The following is a 21101-nucleotide window of genomic DNA, read 5'->3' as shown; positions in this document are numbered from 1 at the left end:
GCAATACTTAAGAAATGCAGTTTTCAAAACAGAAGGCTTCCTAGTAACATACTGACACCTTACCTCTCTTGGCTGGCTGGCAATGGCAATTGTGCCATCTGTGTTGTATTTGATAGGTGCACCCCCTTCCTGCACCAGTGTCCCATAGCCAGTGCTAGTGTAAAATGCTGGGATTCCTGCTCCTCCTGCTCTAATACGTTCTGCAAGTGTGCCCTGTGGGAAGACATATTTAAGAAGTAGTCATGAGCAATTGTCATAAACAGCTTGAATGAACTTATTGTTAAATCCTGTCATTTGGAGCATTTCCTTCTGAATTGAAGAGTCCATATCATCTATTTCTTCCTCCCATATAAGCCCTCCTTTGAGGGACTGGTACTGTGTATGATTCACACAGTAACACAAGTTACTCAACAGCTCGCTGTCACACAATTCCATTTTAACTCCCAAGCCCCAACACTTTGCTGTGTTTCCTCTCCTTCAGCTTGTTTCCCAGTCCAAGAGTTCTTCTCTTTTCCACCTGGACATATATGCAAAAAGGTTTTTCGAAGAGTCCTACATATTTATGCTTCACTTTCCACCATCTTAAGAAAAACTTCATAACTCACTCCAAATTGAAAGAGCCATGCATAGCACATTGAGAAAGGAAGAGGGAGTCCAGTGATCTGGGTTGCTCATGCTGAGAATACTAAGAAGCTGACAGAACACTGTTTCTACTCTGACCACCCCATCTACATCCTGCTTTATGTCCAGCTGCACCACAGACATCAGCAGTGCAAATTCTTCATCAGCCTTAGGTATGGACATACAGCAAAAGATACATCTCCTGCTTTTCATTAGAGTCCTTTCTCAATTTTCTTCTTACTATTTTTTTTAAATCACAGCAAGGCTTTCAAGCCTGGTACACTGTCAGGGTCAATTACCTAGCATGAAAGCCTCCAGAACATAGGCTGCCTTTCCCCTGGTAATCCTGCATGAAATGCAATGATTTCTTAGAGGTGTGAAAAATGGCAGCAAGAGGCAGAGGTGAACCATGCAGTGATGCCAAATCCTGTGTTCCAAACAGCCTTAGCATTTCACATTGCTGTGTAATGAGGATGCCTAAGTCCCTGCTTTTGCCTGAAGTCATAACAAATTTGAGAAGCCTTTTCCAAAAGGCTACTTTATCTTGACACAAATATTTCAAATCCCTGCATCTCCTAGCAACTCCTCAATTCACCTTACTGTTTGCTGTTGCACACTGCAGACTCAGTATTAGCACAGTGAATCTGCATAGCTTGTCTGTCTTGTCCACCAAGTCAATTACTTGTCTGAGTTCTAGGTCTTCTAAATGAAAGCACTGAACATTACATAAGAACAGGGAAAAAACAAATCATGAGGTGATAGAAAGGTAAGATTTGTGGCTTTTTAAACATCTCTGACATGGAGCCTAAGATTCTTCTCCATAAAAACATAAGACTCCTGCTTTTCCCAGAGAATTAAATCAATAGCTGTTTAAAGCCCAAGGATTAAGTACCACCTTTGGAAATGCAGCACACAAACATCCTGCAAACCTTTAGAGCACTAATTTCACAAAACTAGATGTCAACAGAACATGACTGATACAATTTTAGGATCTCACTGCATTTGGGCTATTTCTGTAGCTTGGCAATGCTAACGCAGCTAAAATTGTGGTGCTAAAAGATAAAGGTTTAAATATTGTTTCATAATGCTGCACAAAGATCAATTTAGTTAAGATGAAACGTACAAGCTACTTCAAAATGAACTGAAATTTCCTAACTTGGTTCCTGCCCACTAGATGGCAGACCGTGTACAGGCAACAGCCCGAAAAAGCTGCTATCCACAGTGGCAACTCAGCAACTCCCTGAATATTTTGCCCTTATATGGGCCACAGTAGTGATTGCACTTCCCAGGTTTTTCTAGTGTCTGCGAGAAACTGTCCAAAACTCTAGCTCCATAGAACAAAATATACATATCTATCTATCCGTCTATCTCTACATATAACATAATGTAACAACTCATAATAGGAATTCAGACTATAACCAGTCTGCAGCATAGAACTCATGATCCCAAGATGGCAAAGTGCCATCTGTCTATACTGGGCAAAACACTGTATTGCAAAATAATTTTGTAAGAGCAAAATAATTTTGTAAGAGCACTTCATAAGAGGGAAGATTCAAACTAGATGTTAGGAAAGGATTCTTTCCAGTGAGGGTGGTGAGACACTACCACAGGTTGCCCAGAAAGGTTGCAGCTGCTCCCTCCCTGGAGGTGTTCAAGGCCAGGTTGGATGAGGCCTTGAGCAACCTGTTCTAGTGGGAGGTGTCCCTGCCTGTGGTGAAAGGGGTGGAACTGGATGATCTTTGAGGTCTCTTCCAACCTAAATCATTCTATTCTATGATTCCAATCAGTATTTTAGATGAGAATCGTTGAGTCTCCTAGAGACACTCCTTACCTGAGGTGTAAGCTCAACTTCAAGCTCGCCAGATAAATACTGGCGTTCAAATTCAGCGTTCTCTCCAACATACGACGAGACCATGCGTTTAATCTGCTTAGTCTGAAGCAGAAGACCAAGTCCAAAATTGTCAACACTGTGCAGAAAAAGCCAGATAATACTCAGCATTTATAACAGTTTTGTTGTATTCAAATCACTTGCTAAACTTAAGAATGTAGAAAAAAGTAATCTCTCCCCACTTTAGACAATATGAAATTTGAGACAAAAATCAAATTCCAGTGTTCAGACATCATCTCTTCAAAATCACTGATTATATCCAAAGCACAAACACTTCACATATGGCAGCTATAAATACCAGCTTTGGAACCAATGTTATTTTATGTTTATGCTGTTTCTAAAGCCAAACAATAAAATGCCACACATGGCACAGCCTACCTTTAAGTGAACAAATATTTACTTTTTTTGTTTAAAACTCTGATCCCCAGGAAAAAAAGACAAGTGATTGCTCAGCAGCTGAAGAAGAAAGGCACATTCACATGTATAGTGCTGTCTTGTAAGGTAAGATAGTATTTGTACTTAAATTTTCTTATTACAGCAAGTAAATCACTTCCTTATTAATAAATTGCCTACTCCAGCAAAAGAGAGCAATGCTTCAGTCAAGATTTTGTTTGTCATAACATCAGCTTAAACTGAATGTCAAAAATAGCATTCAATGTTTTTCTTGTGCCAGTTCTTCTAAATTCTGATATCCTAGAAATATTCTTCTCTATCAGCCTTTAGCATTTTTGTGATGTTTGTCACTCTACATTGTGGATTGATCAGGCAAGAACATATTTCAGGAGTTACTGTAAGAAAAGGACTCCATTAAAAAAAAAAAGCTATTTCAATTTGAAAAAGCAATGATAAGCTATAGAAAAGTAAATAAAGAGATAATGTGTTATAAAGGCATCTTTCTTTCACATTTCCCACATGCTATGCAGAATATTGTCAGCCTGGTACACTTGTTCCAAGGTCTTCTACATTTATGTTGGTTTCTGCAGCATAGAAGTGGAAAACTCAGACCCTCCACACGGGAAAGACACCATGATTTACAAGAAGTGATGCATATCCATGCAATGGCCTGAGATTTCAAGATAAGAAACACTGAAAAATATTAAAAGAATCTTTCAGGAAACCAAATCCAGTGCCCAGCATCCTGTAATGAGCATGCATATGTGCTTGCTGAAAACACTATTCCTGAAGAAAAGCTCCAAAAAGATTGCCTGTATTCCCTAACTCTAGTAATAGCCTTAATAACAGACAGCCCTTTCAAACATCAATCTCACTCTCTTGGTATTTTGAGACCAGTCTGTACCCAATACTGCTCCCTTCTCTAGTTACTATCAGAAATTAACTCTCTTTCCACAAATGACCAGATGTAATGCATCCATCTGCTTTCTCTCTATTTTCCCTCCTTATCATAGAATTGACTAGGTTGGAAGAGACTCTCAAGTTCATCCAGTCCAACCTAATACCCAGCCTTGTCTAATCAACTAGACCATGGCATTAAGTGCTTCATCCAGGCTTTTTCTGGACACCTCCAGGGATGGCAACTCACATCACCTCCCTGGGCAGCCCATTCTGAAATCATCAGTAAGTATATTCTCTAACCCTGGCTTTAGAAGCTATGCTGAAAAGGTTAAAAAAATAATATAAAAGAGACATGCAGGTCCTGTAATATAAGCCTATACTCCCCATACAAAAAATACTACTCTAAGAAAGGGAAGAAAACTCCTGAGTTAAACACCAAGATATGATCCTGAGTGAGCTGGAAGGCATATGTTTTTCTCAAAAAATCAGTGAAGATCAGAGAAAAGAAGCCACTGAGCCACAACCAGTCCTTACTTGTTCTATGTCAAGAGAGATGTTAACATAGTGGAATGTGTCCAGAGAAGGGTGACAAAGCTGGTGAAAGGCCTGGAACACAACCCTGTGAGAAGAGGCAGAAGGAGCTGGGAGTGTGCAGCCTGGAGGAGGCTCAAGGGTGACCTTATTACTGTCTACAACTACCTGAAGGGAGGCTGTAGCCAGATGAGGGTTGGTCTCTTCTCCCAGACAACCAGCAAGAGAACAAGGGGACATAGTCTCAAGTTGTGCCAGGGGGAAGTCTAGGCTGGATGTTAGGAGGAAGTTCTTCACAGAGAGAGTGACTGGCATTGGAATGGGCTGCCCAGGGAGGTGGTCGAGTTGTCATCCCTGAAAGTGTTGAAGCAAAGCCTGGAACAGGCACTTAGTGCCATGGTCTGGTTGATTGGACAGGGCTGTGTGCTAGGTTGGACTGGATAAGCTTGGAGGTCTCTTCCAACCTGGTTGATTCTATGGTTCTAAGATAAATATTGCACTATCCACTATCGATCAGGTGCAACCAGAATTCGGGTTTCTTGTTAAAATAACCCTTTTCTTTCCTACAAGCCCTACAGAACCTGATAAAGCAAAGAACAGAATTTTGTATTCTTACGCTGAAAAAAAGGAGACTAACACCCTACTCTGGCGAGAGATATAAGATGGATTTGAGATTTTTGAGTAAAAGGAGGCAATTAGACTTTCTTCTCTTTCTGCCTTTGTAAAGACATTCATAGGGTCTAAGAACACTGAAAGTAGTCAAGACAGCCAAGCTACTCTTACTGAGAGCACTGGAAACCAATGTTGAACTGCATCAATTAAAACATGCAGCTACAGGCTACATCTCTTAAAGATAAGTATTTTTCTGTACTCATTGTTAAAGGATTCTCCAGGACCTGGAGAATATTCCTGGCATATTTCACCAAGACCAGAAGTCAGTGGTAAAGATCAACATGAACATGTCAGATTAGGAGAATTAAAACATGTAGGAGAACTACAATATTTTGCAGCTACCTGATGTCCTTTCTACCTATCCTTTTTCCTCTTAATTTGGGGATTGGAAGTATGAGAGGATAACTACATCATCCCTGAATGCTACAGATTGAGAAAGAAAAGCATTTAGTAAGAATCCTGGGGCAAGGATAAGATAAAAACCATTTTCCTGCAATATGCTGTTGCTGCAAAAAAAGCCTATTTATGGTTGGTCCTGCTCCTGGAGAATGCGTTATGTACAGACATCAATCTAAAAACACCTCTGATACATGAGCAGTCTCTCTAAGCACTTGGCAGGTCTATGCACTGCACAACTATGCATGAAACTTGGTAACAGATGGACCTGTTCCAGAGTTAGAGATTTTCCTGGCAAAGGACTAGAGTGGGAGAGCGAAACAATTTTATTATTCTCCATACTTAAAGGAGACTTCACCTCATCTCTTTTTCTTCGTAACATCAGCTTTTCAGACTTCAAAAGGATGTGTTCCATGCTACATGCAACTACATCTTCAGTAGGTCCACACTTGGCTAGAGAAGTCTACATATGTCGCTCAAGTAAAAGGAATGCATCAGTCACTACCTATTTGGCATCGTGTAGTAACATAGCTACAGGTTTTCAAGCTCACAGGAGTGTCTGACTGTAGCAACGGCTTTTGGCCACTCCTCCCAGTTTTTTATCATCTGCAAACCTGCTGAGAGTACACTCTCTTCCTTCATACAGGTCACTGATGAGTGCTGAACAAGGCTGGACCCAGTACTGACCCCTGGGGACCACCACTAGCCACAGGCTTCCAACTATACCCTGCACCACTGATCACAACTCTGTGCTCTGTTATTCATCCATCTCTCAATCCACCTCACTATCCATACTTTTAACCCACACTTCCTAAGCTTCCCTATGACTATATTATAGAAGACAGTGTCAAAATCTGATGATTGATAATCATCAAAGTGATAACTCATTTATTCTCTTTTTCAGACCACCACTTCCAGCAGGGTACATAGAATGAGGGTAAAGCAAGGAATAGGAGTCAACTAACAGATACAAAAGAGAGCTCATAGGAAGGTGAATTCGTCAGAAACAGTGTTTATGTGCTCTCCTGATTCTTGAGACACTGTCTTCAGTTGCCTTTTTTCTTTCCCTTTTCTTACAACACTTTCTCATCTGTCCTAATGAGAATTGCTTAATAGAAAGAAAAGAAAGGTAGAAGCTCTCTGAGCTGAGAAAAGAGGAGGAAGCGAGATATGCGGGTGCTGCCAAAACAGTTCTGGACCAGAAAAGGAAGAGGTAGAGGAGAGAAAGGGGCATCGGATCACAGATCCAAAAAAACACAGAAATTGTCTTGCCACCCCTTTTCACCCCATATCAAAGGACAATGGAAACAGTGCACTGAATCACTCTTCAGCTTAGCACTCTGGGACTTCCTCTGCTTTGAGGAGAGAAAGGATAAAGAAAATACAGGAGCTCATGTTTCTGGGAATCACACAGCCCTGCGTAACTGAACCTCAAACTCCCTCTGCTGCTTCTCTGAAGCGTCTGCACTACACTCCTTGCCTCACTACTAAAGCCTTCTTATGGGAAGTCTATTGTCTCTGCTAACTTCATCTCCACTCAAATCTCACAGCAAAACAGAATTCTTCCTCTCCCGTCTTCCTCCAAAAACAGTGTTTCACTCTTACAAGAGAGAGGTGTGGGTATATAGGCCAAGTCCATCAAAAGGTTGCAAAGTCAGTTTTTGAAGAGGACAAGTACTGTACTTTGTGTGGTTGCATCAGCAGTGAAGTCTTCTCTTTCCATTCTGCTATGAAAAAGCATGTTGTGCTTTTTATTACAATTCTATTCAGAAATTTCAAAATGTACTGTATCTTTCCTTCACAGTGAAGTTATAAAGTATAATCTGGTAAATACTTGAATTTCTACCACGGATGCATGATATTGCAAGAGTCTCCTGGCTGAAACCTAGGTTTAACTTCTATTGTCACTTTGCTAAAAACAAGTTGACACAGGTCCTCGATCATACTGAGTTATACACCTGTGTTGTACTTGTTTCTAATCACAACCACAACGTGACCTGCACAGCTAACAGTTCCATGCAGTGCAGTATTTTGTACAGTTTGCCCTGACAAAATCCTAAATAACCTCCACACTAAAATTAGCAAGATCACCTGGTCTGATTTTCCAGGGATTTGCAGTTCACGCAGTGTCACCAATTTACCAAGTGTAATGAAGCATCTGATTAGATTCTTTACAAAGGATGAAGATCATGAATAAAATAAAGTAAACTGCTTCAAGCATTCAACACTGAAAATACATACCTTGCATCATAATTTTGGAAAGTTCACATGTGCAGGATTTTACCTATCTCCATGCACTTCAACATAAAGATAAGAGTTACTACTGACAATCTGTTTCACTTCTGAAAGTGTATTTAACTTGGAATATTTAAATATTTTCTTATGCATATATAAAAATGACACACATAGTGTAGGATAATCTGAGCATCACCTTAATCATACCTTTGTGGACAGACAAGCTGTTTTATCAGGTCTTCATAAACTTTTAAAGTATCACAACCTCACAGTATCACAGTATCACCAAGGTTGGAAGAGACCTCATAGATCATCAAGTCCAACCCTTCACCACAGAGCTCAAGGCTACACCATGGCACCAAGTGCCACGTCCAATCTTGCCTTGAACAGCCCCAGGGACGGCGACTCCACCACCTCCCCGGGCAGCCCATTCCAGTGTCCAATGACTCTCTCAGTGAAGAACTTTCTCCTCACCTCCAGCCTAATTTTCCCCTGGCATAGCCTGAGGCTGTGTCCTCTTGTTCTGGTGCTGGCCACCTGAGAGAAGACAGCAACCTCCCCCTGGCTACAACCTCCCCTCAGGTAGTTGTAGACAGCAATAAGGTCTCCCCTGAGCCTCCTCTTCTCCAGGCTAACCAATCCCAGCTCCCTCAGCCTCTCCTCGTAGGGCTGTGCTCAAGGTCTCTCACCAGCCTCGTCGCCCTTCTCTGGAAAGCTATCTTTTAGCTCTCTAAACCAAGGAACTCTCAAACTTAGGCCATTAAAAACCACCTGACACCTTATCCTATGTGAAAAAACTTACCAACTTCCTCTGAATTTTAAAAGCAAGTTCCACCTGACAGTGTTTCTACAGATGTCTATGTATAAAACTAATAAACACATAGAAGTATATGTAACATATAATACATACATAAAATATAGATATAGATACAGAGACATGGATAGATATATAGAGATAGAGATAGATACATATAAATAATGAAGTAGTAAGGATGGAATCAAGCTCTAAGAGCTACATATGCAAGAACAGAGAGTCTGTCAAAGATAGCAGACATTTTAACAGAAACACAAAAGTCTAAGCAATGACTGAAAACTGAAATAATCTTACAGTTAACAGATATAAAATTTCTTAATCCTGCTTTAATTCAAAATACATCATTTCTAAGAACATAGAAAAACTTTTTCTATAGAACACAGAGGAGTCTTTTTTTGCTTTCATGTGTTAGGTTCATTAAGTTTGCCATTGCATCTGATGCTATGTGGTAGTGGTGCCTTTCCTGAAAATTTGGCAACTCCAAATGGCTCATTAGGAAAACTGCATTATATTCGACAGAATTGAGTAACAGTACATTCAGGCATCGTGACCAACAGTTCAAACGTTTATCTTAAAGCTACTTTCTCCTTTCTAATGTGTAACCTTGTAACATAATTTCTTCAGTAAGAGCACAGAGACTAAACATTGAAAAAACTTGGTGATAACACTTCAAGCATGAGACAGTCTGGACCTGTGATAATCTCACAGCACGCTGTCAATCTCTTTTTAGACGATTACCAAAGTGATTAGTAATTAACTATAGACTTCCTTCTTTCTACTGTAAGTGAAACCACACTTCTCAACACTATTGTATTAAAAAATACTGTATAATTTAAGTCACCAAAGCAGGCAAAGCCCAGAGAGAGGAAGTTCATTTGATACATCAGTCAGATCACATATGCAACTTCTAAAAGTAATGGACTTCTTTTTAAGTGCCGTCAGCCTACTGGGGTGGTAAAGACAGAATGAAAGCACTGATGTCAGAATCTGATTATAACCAAAATTATTTAACCATTTCATTAAGCAAAACTAATTAAAAATAATCATTAGGTGACAATTTCTTTATTTTTAAATATTTGGCTATATTGACAAGAACATATTTCTTGTTGTGACACAGATCCTGAAAAAATAGGTCTGATTACTTGCATTAGGGAAGTCTTAGCACAAATTGACCTAAAAGGTCCACATTCACTGTAACTTGAAATCAGCATGCAACAAGGTACTATGAAGCCACAGTCAGATGAAAAAACAGCAATGCCAAAGAAGGTATTGCATGCTAACCACAACTATGTTGGGAAATTGCTGAATCAAGTTTATAGTAAGGACCTACCGACACATGTAGAGCAAACCAGGTATTTATTTACTTTATTACTTAAACAATAATGTGGCAAAAGTTTAATAAAACAGAGTGCAGAACCTTACTGAGACAGAGTCCTCTAAATTTAATGGGCTTATTATAACATAGTGTACAGGACGTATTCAAAATATAAATGCAGGCAAAATGAGTGAGTTACAAGGAAAGGTCTGAGACACTGTATTCTAGAGGTACACCCACCTACCATGTTATCTTCCACTATCTCCCCAGTTCACAAGCTCCAGTTTCCCCCACAGCAAGTTATGTAAATTCCATAGATAGTGAGTATTTGTACTGCTTCCCTTTCAAACACCTTGCCATGTTTGGCTTAGCAAAATAGTAACTACCCTTAAAGTTGCCTTTTCACGAGCTAACATACAGCATAGGAACCAGAAAAACATACAGCATCGGATAGTGACTTCAGAAGCATAACAAGGGTGCCAAGAGCAGCCCATACACTACTGTACAAACTGTCCTTGGCAAGCCTTTCAAAGGATAAAACAAGGGCTTCACCTGCCAGTAACTACATGATCTGAACAAGAATTTGCAGAATTCTCCTCCTTAGTACACTGCAGTACAGAAGAGCAAGGTGTGAACTTATGAACATCCAACACCTTTGAAGTTGTTTACAAACATTTTCAATCATTTATAGACTTTGAAGAACATTCATTCCAGATAAAATAAAGTTAGTAAGTTCTTTTCTTCCCAATTACTCTGTTCCCCTAGGTGTAGTACTGTCTCCGCTGCCATTTAGTTATTAGCAGATAACTCTGTTGCACATTTTGCAATTCATACATACTGAAAAATGTGACCTAAGATGTGACATGGGTGGAAAGATGAGGCATACGAAGTTTCATGGAAACATGAGCAGGAATTTTTTCCCTGTGAGGGTGACAGAACACTGGAACAGGCTATCCAGGGGACTTGTGGAGTCTCCCTCTCTGGAAATATTCCAAACCTACTTGGATGTGTTCCTGTGTGATCTGGTATAGGTGATCCTGCTCTGGCAGGTAAGGTGGACTGGATGAGCTTTTGAGGTTCCTTCCAGCCCCTGACATTTTGTGATTCTGTGACTCTGTGATCCCTATAGTATGCTCTGCTCTGCCAAACAAGTTGTCTGCCTATGTACTTGGTTGCCTCCCTATTCCAGTTAGAAGTTGCCTGCGAACCCCACTACAGGATTAGAAAACTTAATCATAATCAATTATGTCCTGTTTGCTGGAAGAGCTGGGGAAGCTGCAGCCATGATGACTGAAGAAAACACAACAGCACAACAGCACCAAAGCAAAACACACTGAATCCTAAGGCATCTTGGAAAGTGGCAAATTATTCAACCCACAAACTACATGACATCTTGTAATTACAAGAACATCTCACCCTTGGAGTACTACTGCTGCAGGTATATGAATGCTGTGCTACCTCAGTTTTATTATTGCAGTATTTGATAATATCACTACACTTTTTTGACATGGCATTAGAAGATTCTTAAATGATTATCAATTGCTGTAATGAGGACTCCAACTTGAATAATGATGACATCTGTGCTTTAATCTGGTTGCCAAACTCTGATGAACTATAGAAGGCTAAGTTGATACAATAGTCATATGAAAAATAAGGACGTTAGGTAAGACAGTATTTTATAATTAATTTAATTTCAAAATAAATTACACTGTTCAATATGAGAGCAAAAGCAGGATTTTTACAAACTAGACTTTATAAAAAGCCTGGGTGCCCTTTGGTATTTTCAAATCATCACACTGTACTGTGAGAGGCTTACCTGATGTCTGTAAATATTAATGGAACACTAGTTTAAAGAAAAAGGGAATTTTGCTTCCTCAACAGCCAACTAAACAATTTACAACAATTACTCCAGCCTCAAAGTTCAAAGACTTTTCAGAAAGTCAAAGTCAGCATTATTTCAAGTAAAATTAATGGTAACCTGTAACATCACCAACCAAATGCACAATATAATACAAAATGTCATCTTCTTCGTTCTATTCAGCAACACCTTTCTTCCCCTTTTTCCTCACATTTAAATCCTCACTTTCCTCTAAGGAGTATCTAGGCATTTGTGTTTACACCTCTACTTGTAGTGACAGTTCTTTCCACTAACAATGATTTCTACCTTTTTCCTGTCTTCTTTTTGTCATCCAGCAGAAACTGTTTCCCAGAAGAGTTTTACTGTATATGTGTCAAATATCAATACAAATCACACCTGTTATCCTATGAATGCAATGTCAAGCAGGGAGCATTGAAAAAGCTTGAGATCAACAGATCATAAACTTCTGCCTTGGAAGCATGGAAAATGAGTAGATACAAATAGATATACACATATATATATGTGTGTGTGTATACATATATATGTATATACACACATATATACACAGAGAGAGAGAGAGATAATAAATATGTGGGGTTTGAACGGTATCCTGGTTTTAACTTATGTGAAATACAATCAAGTTAAAATCAAAACAGGCAAAGTACATGGAAGATGCAATGATGCAGCTTGAAAATAGCACAAAGCATTATTAGATAAATCCCACCTAATTCACTTCTTTGGCAAGGCTGCAGGAACTGAAGGAGCAAGGTTTGTCACCTATTTTCATTTTGTACCAAGAATGACATTCATTATACCCAAACAACCTTTCTGGCTCACATAAACTTGTCTCCCTTTTATTGTCACATAGGTACAGAAGCGAGTGTCTTCCCAGTGACACTTTTTTCCCTTACAACTCTTGTTCTGCAATTGGTTAAAGGCTGAACTGCTACAGAACTTACACAGGACAGATGGGAGACTTCCAGCATAGGGACTTCTAAGTGCAAGCATAAATGAAGTTCCATGAAAATAATATAAAAACCTCACTATTACATCACAGTATGCTACAGTAAGAAGTTCACCAAAAATGAAGTAAACACACATACTAGCATTTGCTGAAAGTAAGCTATATTATTTAAAAAAAAAAATCAAAGCCTTACAGGAAGAAGGCTTACAATCTTCCTTACCAGTATGTTAAGTATTATGTTAAGTATGTAATCCCAGTACCTCCGTCTATCAGAAGACTCTTATTTCACAAGGCAATAGATTTTAGGATGACCTCCCTAATCAAAGTAAATTTGCTAAAGAAACTGCAAAGCCACTAGGACTTACTAGTCTTCTGATAATCTTTAAATCTACAATGAACTCAATTACACTAAAAATTATTATGTTGCCAAGGGTGACATTTAATAAGATAAGTCACTGAACCAAAGTTAGGGACACCTGCAGATGCTAGTCATCCAACAACACTACAAGGAACAGAATATTAATCTTATCGACCAGGCTGATTTCAAACAAGGGTTATTATAGTCTGCATATCAATGTTTCTACTTCATTTCTATTTTATCAATGCACATCAATAGAAGTGACTGTTCATATATATACATCTATATATGAACATCATTAGCTATCGCAGAGTCTACTCCAGTGACCAGCCCATGTGTATCAGCCCTAATGACAAGCTGAGAAACTACAAGTAAAGATATAAACCATCACAATACCACATGAATTTCTTAGCAGGAAAACACTAAAAAAAATTTAAAAAAAGAAATTCAAATACTTTTTAAAGAAGCTCTCTGTTCTTTCATTACAAATACTCTCCACTGTTCTGTTGTTTGTGGTTTGTTTTTTTTTTTTAAGTAACAAATTCACAATAAGATCAGACTGTGCTTAAAAATGCAAATCCTTATTTAGAACTTCAAACAAACAAACACTGATATTTACAGCATCTAAGTCAGAATTTGCAGTTACAATTAACCAGTTAAAAATATATAAATATACAAAATTGCAACTGCCTCTAAGAGTGACAACTTCTTCCTGACAAAGCTGAGTATTCACGCAGTACTATACCTTCTGGGCTCATTCCAAAACTAACACATTCAAAGAAAGCTGTGTGGTTCACATGAAAATTCTTATGATGAAAAGTAAGATTTTTTTTCCAGCATTAGCTTTTTAGCATGAATAGAGTATTTAAACCATTCTTAGTAGACAAGAGAGATATGAATACCTACCCTGCATTATTACTGACTGCTGTTATTCCCTTTACTCCAGTCTTTAGTAACCCCCCAATGAGGTTCTCAGGGATCCCACACAATCCAAACCCTGTGCAAAACAGAAGAAAATTGAGCATGTAACAAGTGTTTGAAACAGATTAATCAGAAAATAGAGAATGTGCATTGCTTACTTAATTTTTTGAGTAAAACAGGCTCCTTAGTTGACTAAATAAACCAACATTTCTGGAAATAGTTGCACCCCAGCACTGGAATCTCCCAGTTACAAGCTGCTTCCCAGTTTGGATGAAAACCATCTAACCATCAGAGATCTACTATCACACAAATGACCACTGGAGAAGGACGGCAGGACCTCAGCTCTCCTGATGCGTGTCCTAACCACTGCACTCATTATTCTTCCTTCTCCTTCTACCAAGTTAACCTTCAGTTCTTTGCTGTACATAACAATGCCAAACAGGAGAAGAAAGGGGTTGTCTCAAACAGCTTAGCCTATAATTAGGTGATGAAAATCTGGGAAACTTAATACCCTCAGGAAGAAGAGCAACTGGAAGCACAGTAACCCAGATCTCCACCCACACTGAGATGCCTCCCACTCTCACCTATTTTGCAAGAACCCAGTATGTCTAAAACAGAACACCATGCCACATCTGAGGCTGCCTGAGTTTCAGGCCAGACTCACACTACAGTTACTACCACATCCTTCCCAGCTTCTTATCTTCAGATACTCTTGTGTTACAACAACAACAAAATTACAATAATTCTTCCTAGAACACATTTTGCCCTACTACACATCTCAAATGAGCTTTCCCATGTTTTACACCATTACATCACTTACAATCCACTAAACAGAGACACTGCCCTTCTTTCAGTAGACTGACCAGCACCAAAGTGTGGAAATCATACAGAATATTCAAAAGCTCAAAGTTGCAGTGAAATTCAGCATGATAAAACTTCTTGGCTCACCTGGAAATGCTATGCATAGCCATTCAGTGTAATGTAGGTAAATATTACCTTCTCTTTCTACAGCCAAAACCAGGATATGTAATTTGCTCAAAATCACAGAGACCCAGTGGCTAGGCAGACACAGAGTATGAATAACCAACCAAAATTTAATCTACCATCTGAAATAATAATGCTAATTCTGCATTAAAACTAGCACAAGTAAAGTCTAATGCTTCATTTCTGGGGGAAGAAAAATATTTACATATATGATAATTATTTTCCCCTCTCTCCTCTAAAAAAGCCAAAAATTATTTTCTCACTGAAAGTGTCTTCCACTTATTAAGAGAACAGGAAATCACTCATTTAAATACCCATACAAGCTGGGTCGATTCTCAAAGTAGTTAGAAGAAACACAGTGAAATAATTAAAGGCATCTCATTAGCAGAACATGTGACTGCAACCATAAAGAACTTAAGTATTTACCACCAACAAGTATAGTTGCCCCATTAGGTATATCTTTTACAGCTTCGACAGGATCAGTATAAAACTTGGTGTTGCGATGACAGCTGGTAGAAAAATAGCATCCAGAAATCTGTAAAAATATTAAAGGGAACAAGTGAATTAATAAAAAGCATTACACAGTAGTTTTATGATGATGACCATTTTTCTGGCTCCATAAGTGGAAAAGTATTTTTAAAAAATATATTGCTACTGTAAACACTAAACATTGAAGGGGAGGGGGAAAGAGATGGGTTCAGGTCTCCAAAACAAGGGTTTTATTGCCCTATTGTTTCACTATACCACACATTACTCAGGTTTTATGACATGCAATGAGTAATATGACAGTTTTAGGCTTAACATGAGCTGCATCGATTTGACAATATCCAAACAGATTTCATATTCCTGAATTCCATCCTAAACTGCTGACAAATTGTGTCTTACTGTGAACAGATTCACAAACGCAATTCCTCAGCAGGTGTTAGAGCAACCCAAACACTGCTTTAACCTATTATTGATACTATTTGCTTCAAAGACATCCAGACTGTCTGAGTTTGAATTAGAATATAACCAATTATGTTTAGTTATTTTACTTTTCAGCTCAGACTCTTGTAAATAACTGCACTTTTGGAGTTAATGCCTATGTATCCAGACATTGTTTGTTTCTAGAAGTGATAACTCCTGATATTTATAGTTACTACTAAGGATTGGTATGCAGCAAGGTTCTTGCTTAAACTTCCAAGGTCACTGCTAAACCTTGTGTGCCATGCAGGGGTGGGCAGAAAGTAAAAGAGCACCCTTTGGGGAGGAATGGACATGACAAGTGAACCTAAGCTGATTAACAATGTTTTCTGTTTAATACATGCGTTATATTCAGTATAAAGCTAATGGATCACATGAGCCAAGCTCTTTTCTTCAATGGCCAGTGTCCGAGGAGGACTTCATCCATTCTGCCTTTGATCTCAATCCATGTGCTCCTGAACCCAATTCAAGAATACAGATCCTGAATCCTAATTCCATCTGCTGCAGAGTCCAATCTGGGCCTTCTCCAGTACCTACCCAGAGCACCAGTAGTGACAGTGACATAACTGCCATCAGGCGTGGGGGTACTGAGGGAGGTGTAGGTGGTGTGTTAAAGACTGATTTTACATTTATTTGTATATATCTCATTTTACTATTTTCATTCCAGCTCTTTCGGTCTTCCAGTCTGTAAGCCTCTGTCAAGGAAGGCCAAAATAGGCCAAATTAGGCCTAAACAGGTTCTGGCTTGCCCAGACATGTTTCCCTGTTCCTCCTCTCTCTTGTTATTGGAAGAAGCAAGGGCGGAAAAGGAAGACAAAAGGCTTGGTGCCTCCATGTCCCTTCCAACTTGTAAACAGGGTACCTCATGTGTTTATACACCTGTTTGTGTTCTGCCCTAAAAGGGTAAAAGTAAGCCCTGACTTTATCTAATATGGTCAAGTTTGGATAACTGCTATTCTGATTGACTGATCTGTGGCCAAAGAGCCATTAGTCTCGGAACTCATTGATAAAAAGAGATGAGCAGGTAAAGACAATGTTCTTTGCCTTATTGTGCTTCTGCCTTTGCTCTGCCTTATTGTGCTCTGCCTCACCATGCTTCTGCCTCGTTGCTCTCTGCCACTGCATCCTATCATGCTCTGCTATATTTTGCCTGCTGCATAATAACAAGCCCTGATACTTTAGGTTAGTCTACCTGGAAACTTGCCATGTCTCAAGCTTGTGTGAAGGCATGGAGTGCCTTCACACGATACTCAGCTATCATGACACTGTGTCCATCTGCACATCTGCAAGACATCCTGCCTGCCCCTCTGCAAACCTCCATGCCAAGACTGCATACCTGCAAGTCTTCTGCCAAGTCTGGAGTCACAGGATCACAGAATGTTAGGGGTTGAAAGGGACCCAAAGAGATAATCTAGTCCAACCCCCCTGCCAAAGCTGGACCACACAATTTAGCTCAGGTCACACAGAAACACATCCAGACAGGCTTTGAAAGTCTCCAGGGAGGAGACTCCACAGCCTCTCTGGGGAGCCTGTTCCAGCACTCTCTGACCCTTACAGTAAATAAGTTCTTCTTCTGTTGAGGTGGAACCCACTGTGCTGCAGCTTACAACTCTCTGAGCTCTGTCCTTCAGTCAGTTCTCAACCCAGCTCACTGTCCACTTACTTGACCACACTGCCTAAGCCTCCCTATGAGGATGTTATGTGAGATAGTGTGTAAATCATTGATGAAGTCAAGGTAGGCAACACCCAGTGCCAGCCCTACATCTACCCAGTTGGTCACTGGTGTGGCCACTACAATCCCTACAATCCCTACAATTTCCATTAAATCCCTAGAAACTCTCCTTTTCTCCTCTATGCAAAGGCAAGGTTGTTGTCCAAAAAGGAACCAGCATCAGGACAGAGACTGTCTCTCTCCCAGCACCCTGTTAGAACCTGGGAAGATCAACAACTACCAAGATACTGACAGAACTTCAAGTGTTTGGGTACTGTCTGGAAAATGTAGTTAGCCCTGGGAATCCAGAGATACAGCTTTTGTGAGTAAATATTCAATAGCCTTTTTGCAAAATTCTGCAAGACTTTGTAAGAAATTCTCTAAGTGAATCTAAGTGTCTTCTGCCTTAAGCAGAAAGGAGTTTCTCAAGCTCCTCTAGAGGGCAGGCAGTATAATCGACCGCAAGAACCTCTTTCCAATTCCAATGGTTTAATGTTTGTTATATTGTTGCTAGTTATTTCTTAAGTGTTCTAGATTCTGCCTTTTCATTTGTGTAATGTTTTCATGACCATTGCAAAGAACTTATTATTAAAACTGATGGCCTGTGGCAAGAGTCTTGAATATCAAAATTAATAAGCTTGTACCACATTACCTGCCATTACAGCCTTTCACCCTTATATCCTTTCTCTTCCCCTTTGGGAAGAGGGAGAGGTTAATAGACAGTGTCTGTCACCCATGTAGTGGCTGGCCCAGCCCTAACTCTTGACACAGACACTAAACGTAACCAAAAATTGCTAATGCAGAGATCCAACACTATCACAATATCTGACTAGAGGACAAGGCACAACAGGAAGTAGAGGGTTGTGCTGGCAATGCAATAGGCAGTAACTCCTTTGACCAGGGTGAATCTTCCAGTAGCTTCCCAATGCAATCTTAGAACTCCATACTGTTGATGAATGGCCCAGAATATGGGAGACTCCAATAAAATGACAAATGTGGGAGGGCAAGAGGGAAAACAGTATAAATCCCACGCTCAAAACTACACTTCACACTGACATTCCAAAGCTTTGATGAGCTAAAGAAAAAAAAATCACCATGTGGGTCATCAGGGAGAGGACAGGTAGGAAAGACTGCAAAGGCTTACTCATGCTCGATTATACCACGACTACTGCTTTCAGAAACATGTTTTCATAACAGTGGTATGGCTGCAAAGAGTGCGTCTTCTGGTAGCATTTGGCAGGCATGCAAAAAAATTAGTGTTAAGTGCTGGCAGCCTCTGGAGTCTCAGTACAACAGAACTGCATGCAGGCATGAGGGCCAGGGCTGGAGGAAGGCCAGGTCACTGCTGTGTCCCTGTACCCACTTAAAATAAGATTACATGGTACCTTGTCCACTATCTTCCCAGAGGTCTGTTAACAGCAGGGAATCGAACAACATGTATTACATATTTGTGCACCCCCTGGCTGGATGTCTCTGATGAAGCTATCTGCCCTCCTAATATCAAATGTGCTTTCCAATCCTCTTCCCACCTATTTTGCTCTTTGAGAGCCACAGACTTTATAGAACACCAGATGTCAAGAATAACTCATGCTCCCCTTGTACACCAAGACTGCAAGCTATGACTTTAGGAGCCAGCTGTAATTCTGGCAGCCCAGGTTTAAGAGCGAAATAACATGGGGACAGATGAGCTTCTAGAATTATCAACAAAAAGGAAGCAAACATTATAGAAGAGTGAAACATAATTTAGCAAAACAAAGGTTGAAACCATAAGATACTATTATCTGTCCATAAAGACATCAGGAAGAACAAACATGGGCATAAAGAGGTCAGATAAGCTGTTTAAAATAAAACAAGCCAAGGAAACCATTACGGAAGAATGAGACAAAAATTAACATGCAGGCTCTATTGGTAAGGTCTGAGAGAAGCTTCTCTTAGGAAGTGGGCTGAACTCCACGCATCTGTGAATACCAATACATGGTGGAGCACTCAAGGAGCTGTGCTCTTCTTGCCTGCACCTGCAGCCCACGTTTAGGAAAGCCTGGTGTGGTGAAAGCATGATTGTAACATACAGTAATGTACTGCAATTGTGCTGCGATTTCAAATGCAGAGGACATTTTACCAAATTAAACCTCAAAGACAAATCTCTAGGCCGGCCCCCCCAAGGTCATCGCATCCCAACACACTGCTAGGCCCGGGGCCGGGCCTGCCTCGGGGCCAAGCTCCACTCTCCACGCCGCCGCCCGCCTTCCGCAGCGCCCACGGGCCTCCTTCGCGCCAAACCCGTCAAGCCAACAGAGGAAACTAAAGCTAACTAACTAAACACAAGGGCAAAACAAAGCCCATCGACTGCCGGCCGGGGCGGCCCACCCCTGGGCTCCGGCAGCCCGTTCCCGCCCTGCGCGCGTCTCCGCGGCAGACATCGACTGCCACGGCGAAGACGGCACCGACCGCGGTCGGGCGGCGGCCGATGCCCAGTCAAGGTCACCGCCGGCTGGGCAGGCGCGGCGCTGGAGAATGCCCGGCGGGCAGAACGACTTAGACCGGGATGCGGACTGCCGGTGGGGCTAGCGGCTGTGCGGAAGCGCGGGTGACGGGTGATTCGAGGGTCCGGTCGCTCCCGCCCCTTTACTTTACCTCAGCCACGGCGCCCCGCACCCGCGCAGCGGGAAGGAGGATGCGGCGGCTGAGCGTCGGCAGGAGGAATTTGTACGCCGCCATCTTCGCGCTGCGAGTCTCTCGGGGAAGGGGATGCGGAGGGGCTGCGGGCTGGTCCGAGGCGGCAGTTGCTGCTGTCCAACGCCGAGGGAGCGGAGCGAGAGCGGGCAGGACAGCCGACTCCGCGGGCCGGGGGAGGGTGGGGGGCTCGGCCCTGACGTCCACTGACGTCGGCTGCGCCCGAGGCGTGGCTGTCGACAGTGGGTAGCCGCCAGCTGCTGGAGCCCGGGCGGCTGTGGGCTGTGCTCGGTGAGTGGCCCCGCACAGGCGGTGGCCCAGGCTGGAGCGCGGGAGAGCTGTCCAGCCGCCCCGCGGCTACCGAGTCCAGGCAGTCCGTCCCGGGCGCTGTCCCGCGAGAGGGGGCGGCGGCAGGGCCAGGCAGGGTGAGGCAGCACCCGCAGTCCTGGAGCCTAGGGGAGCCGAAGCGGTCCCGCCATACTGTGGGACGCTGACAACACCGACTCAGCGTCATCGGGTTTGTCCCTAAAACCCCTCAGACACAGAAAACAGTCATGGAGAAACTCGTCTGTATTACAGTCACTTCAGATGTAAATGGAGAAGGAGTGTCCCTGCTTTCCTTCTAATGCTCTACTATTTTCGTGGACGGACAACTCAGATGTGCCCTTCCAAATGTCTCCTAGTGAAATTAAGGTGGCTTAAATGTCCCTCTTATCACTTTGTGAACGAGGACTAATGTAACAACGATTAAAGTCAGGACAGAGGCTTAATGGTTAAGTTTCCAATGTGCAGCCCCCAGGGTGAGCCAGGCTCCAGTAAGCACATGGTCTCCACAGGCTACCTGGATGCTATGTTTGGGTGGGAAAATCTTACTAGAATAGATGCATACTTACTTGAACAGCCA

At 41.4% G+C, this 21101-nt stretch overlaps 1 protein-coding gene across 3 annotated transcripts in view; it reads right to left on the bottom strand.

Moving 5' to 3' along the window:
- Positions 1-20333, bottom strand: part of OXCT1 (3-oxoacid CoA-transferase 1) — a 142061-nt gene extending 121728 nt beyond the window's left edge. For all 3 annotated transcript variants that reach the window (XM_064140588.1, XM_064140589.1, XM_064140590.1), the window contains exons 1-5: positions 20159-20333; positions 15277-15385; positions 13852-13942; positions 2453-2588; positions 64-213 (exon numbers count right to left, since the gene is read on the bottom strand). In XM_064140588.1, coding sequence (XP_063996658.1) covers positions 64-213; positions 2453-2588; positions 13852-13942; positions 15277-15385; positions 20159-20242 — 570 coding nt within the window. In that variant the 5' untranslated portion in view covers positions 20243-20333. The remainder of the gene's footprint in view (positions 1-63; positions 214-2452; positions 2589-13851; positions 13943-15276; positions 15386-20158) is intronic.
- Positions 20334-21101: the final 768 nt, after the last annotated feature.

The sequence above is a fragment of the Pogoniulus pusillus genome, chromosome Z (genome assembly GCF_015220805.1).
Source record: "Pogoniulus pusillus isolate bPogPus1 chromosome Z, bPogPus1.pri, whole genome shotgun sequence".
In the NCBI taxonomy this organism is placed as follows: Eukaryota; Metazoa; Chordata; class Aves; order Piciformes; family Lybiidae; genus Pogoniulus; species Pogoniulus pusillus.
Note: the sequence above shows the minus strand (reverse complement) of the source record. Positions and strands in the feature narration are given on the sequence as shown.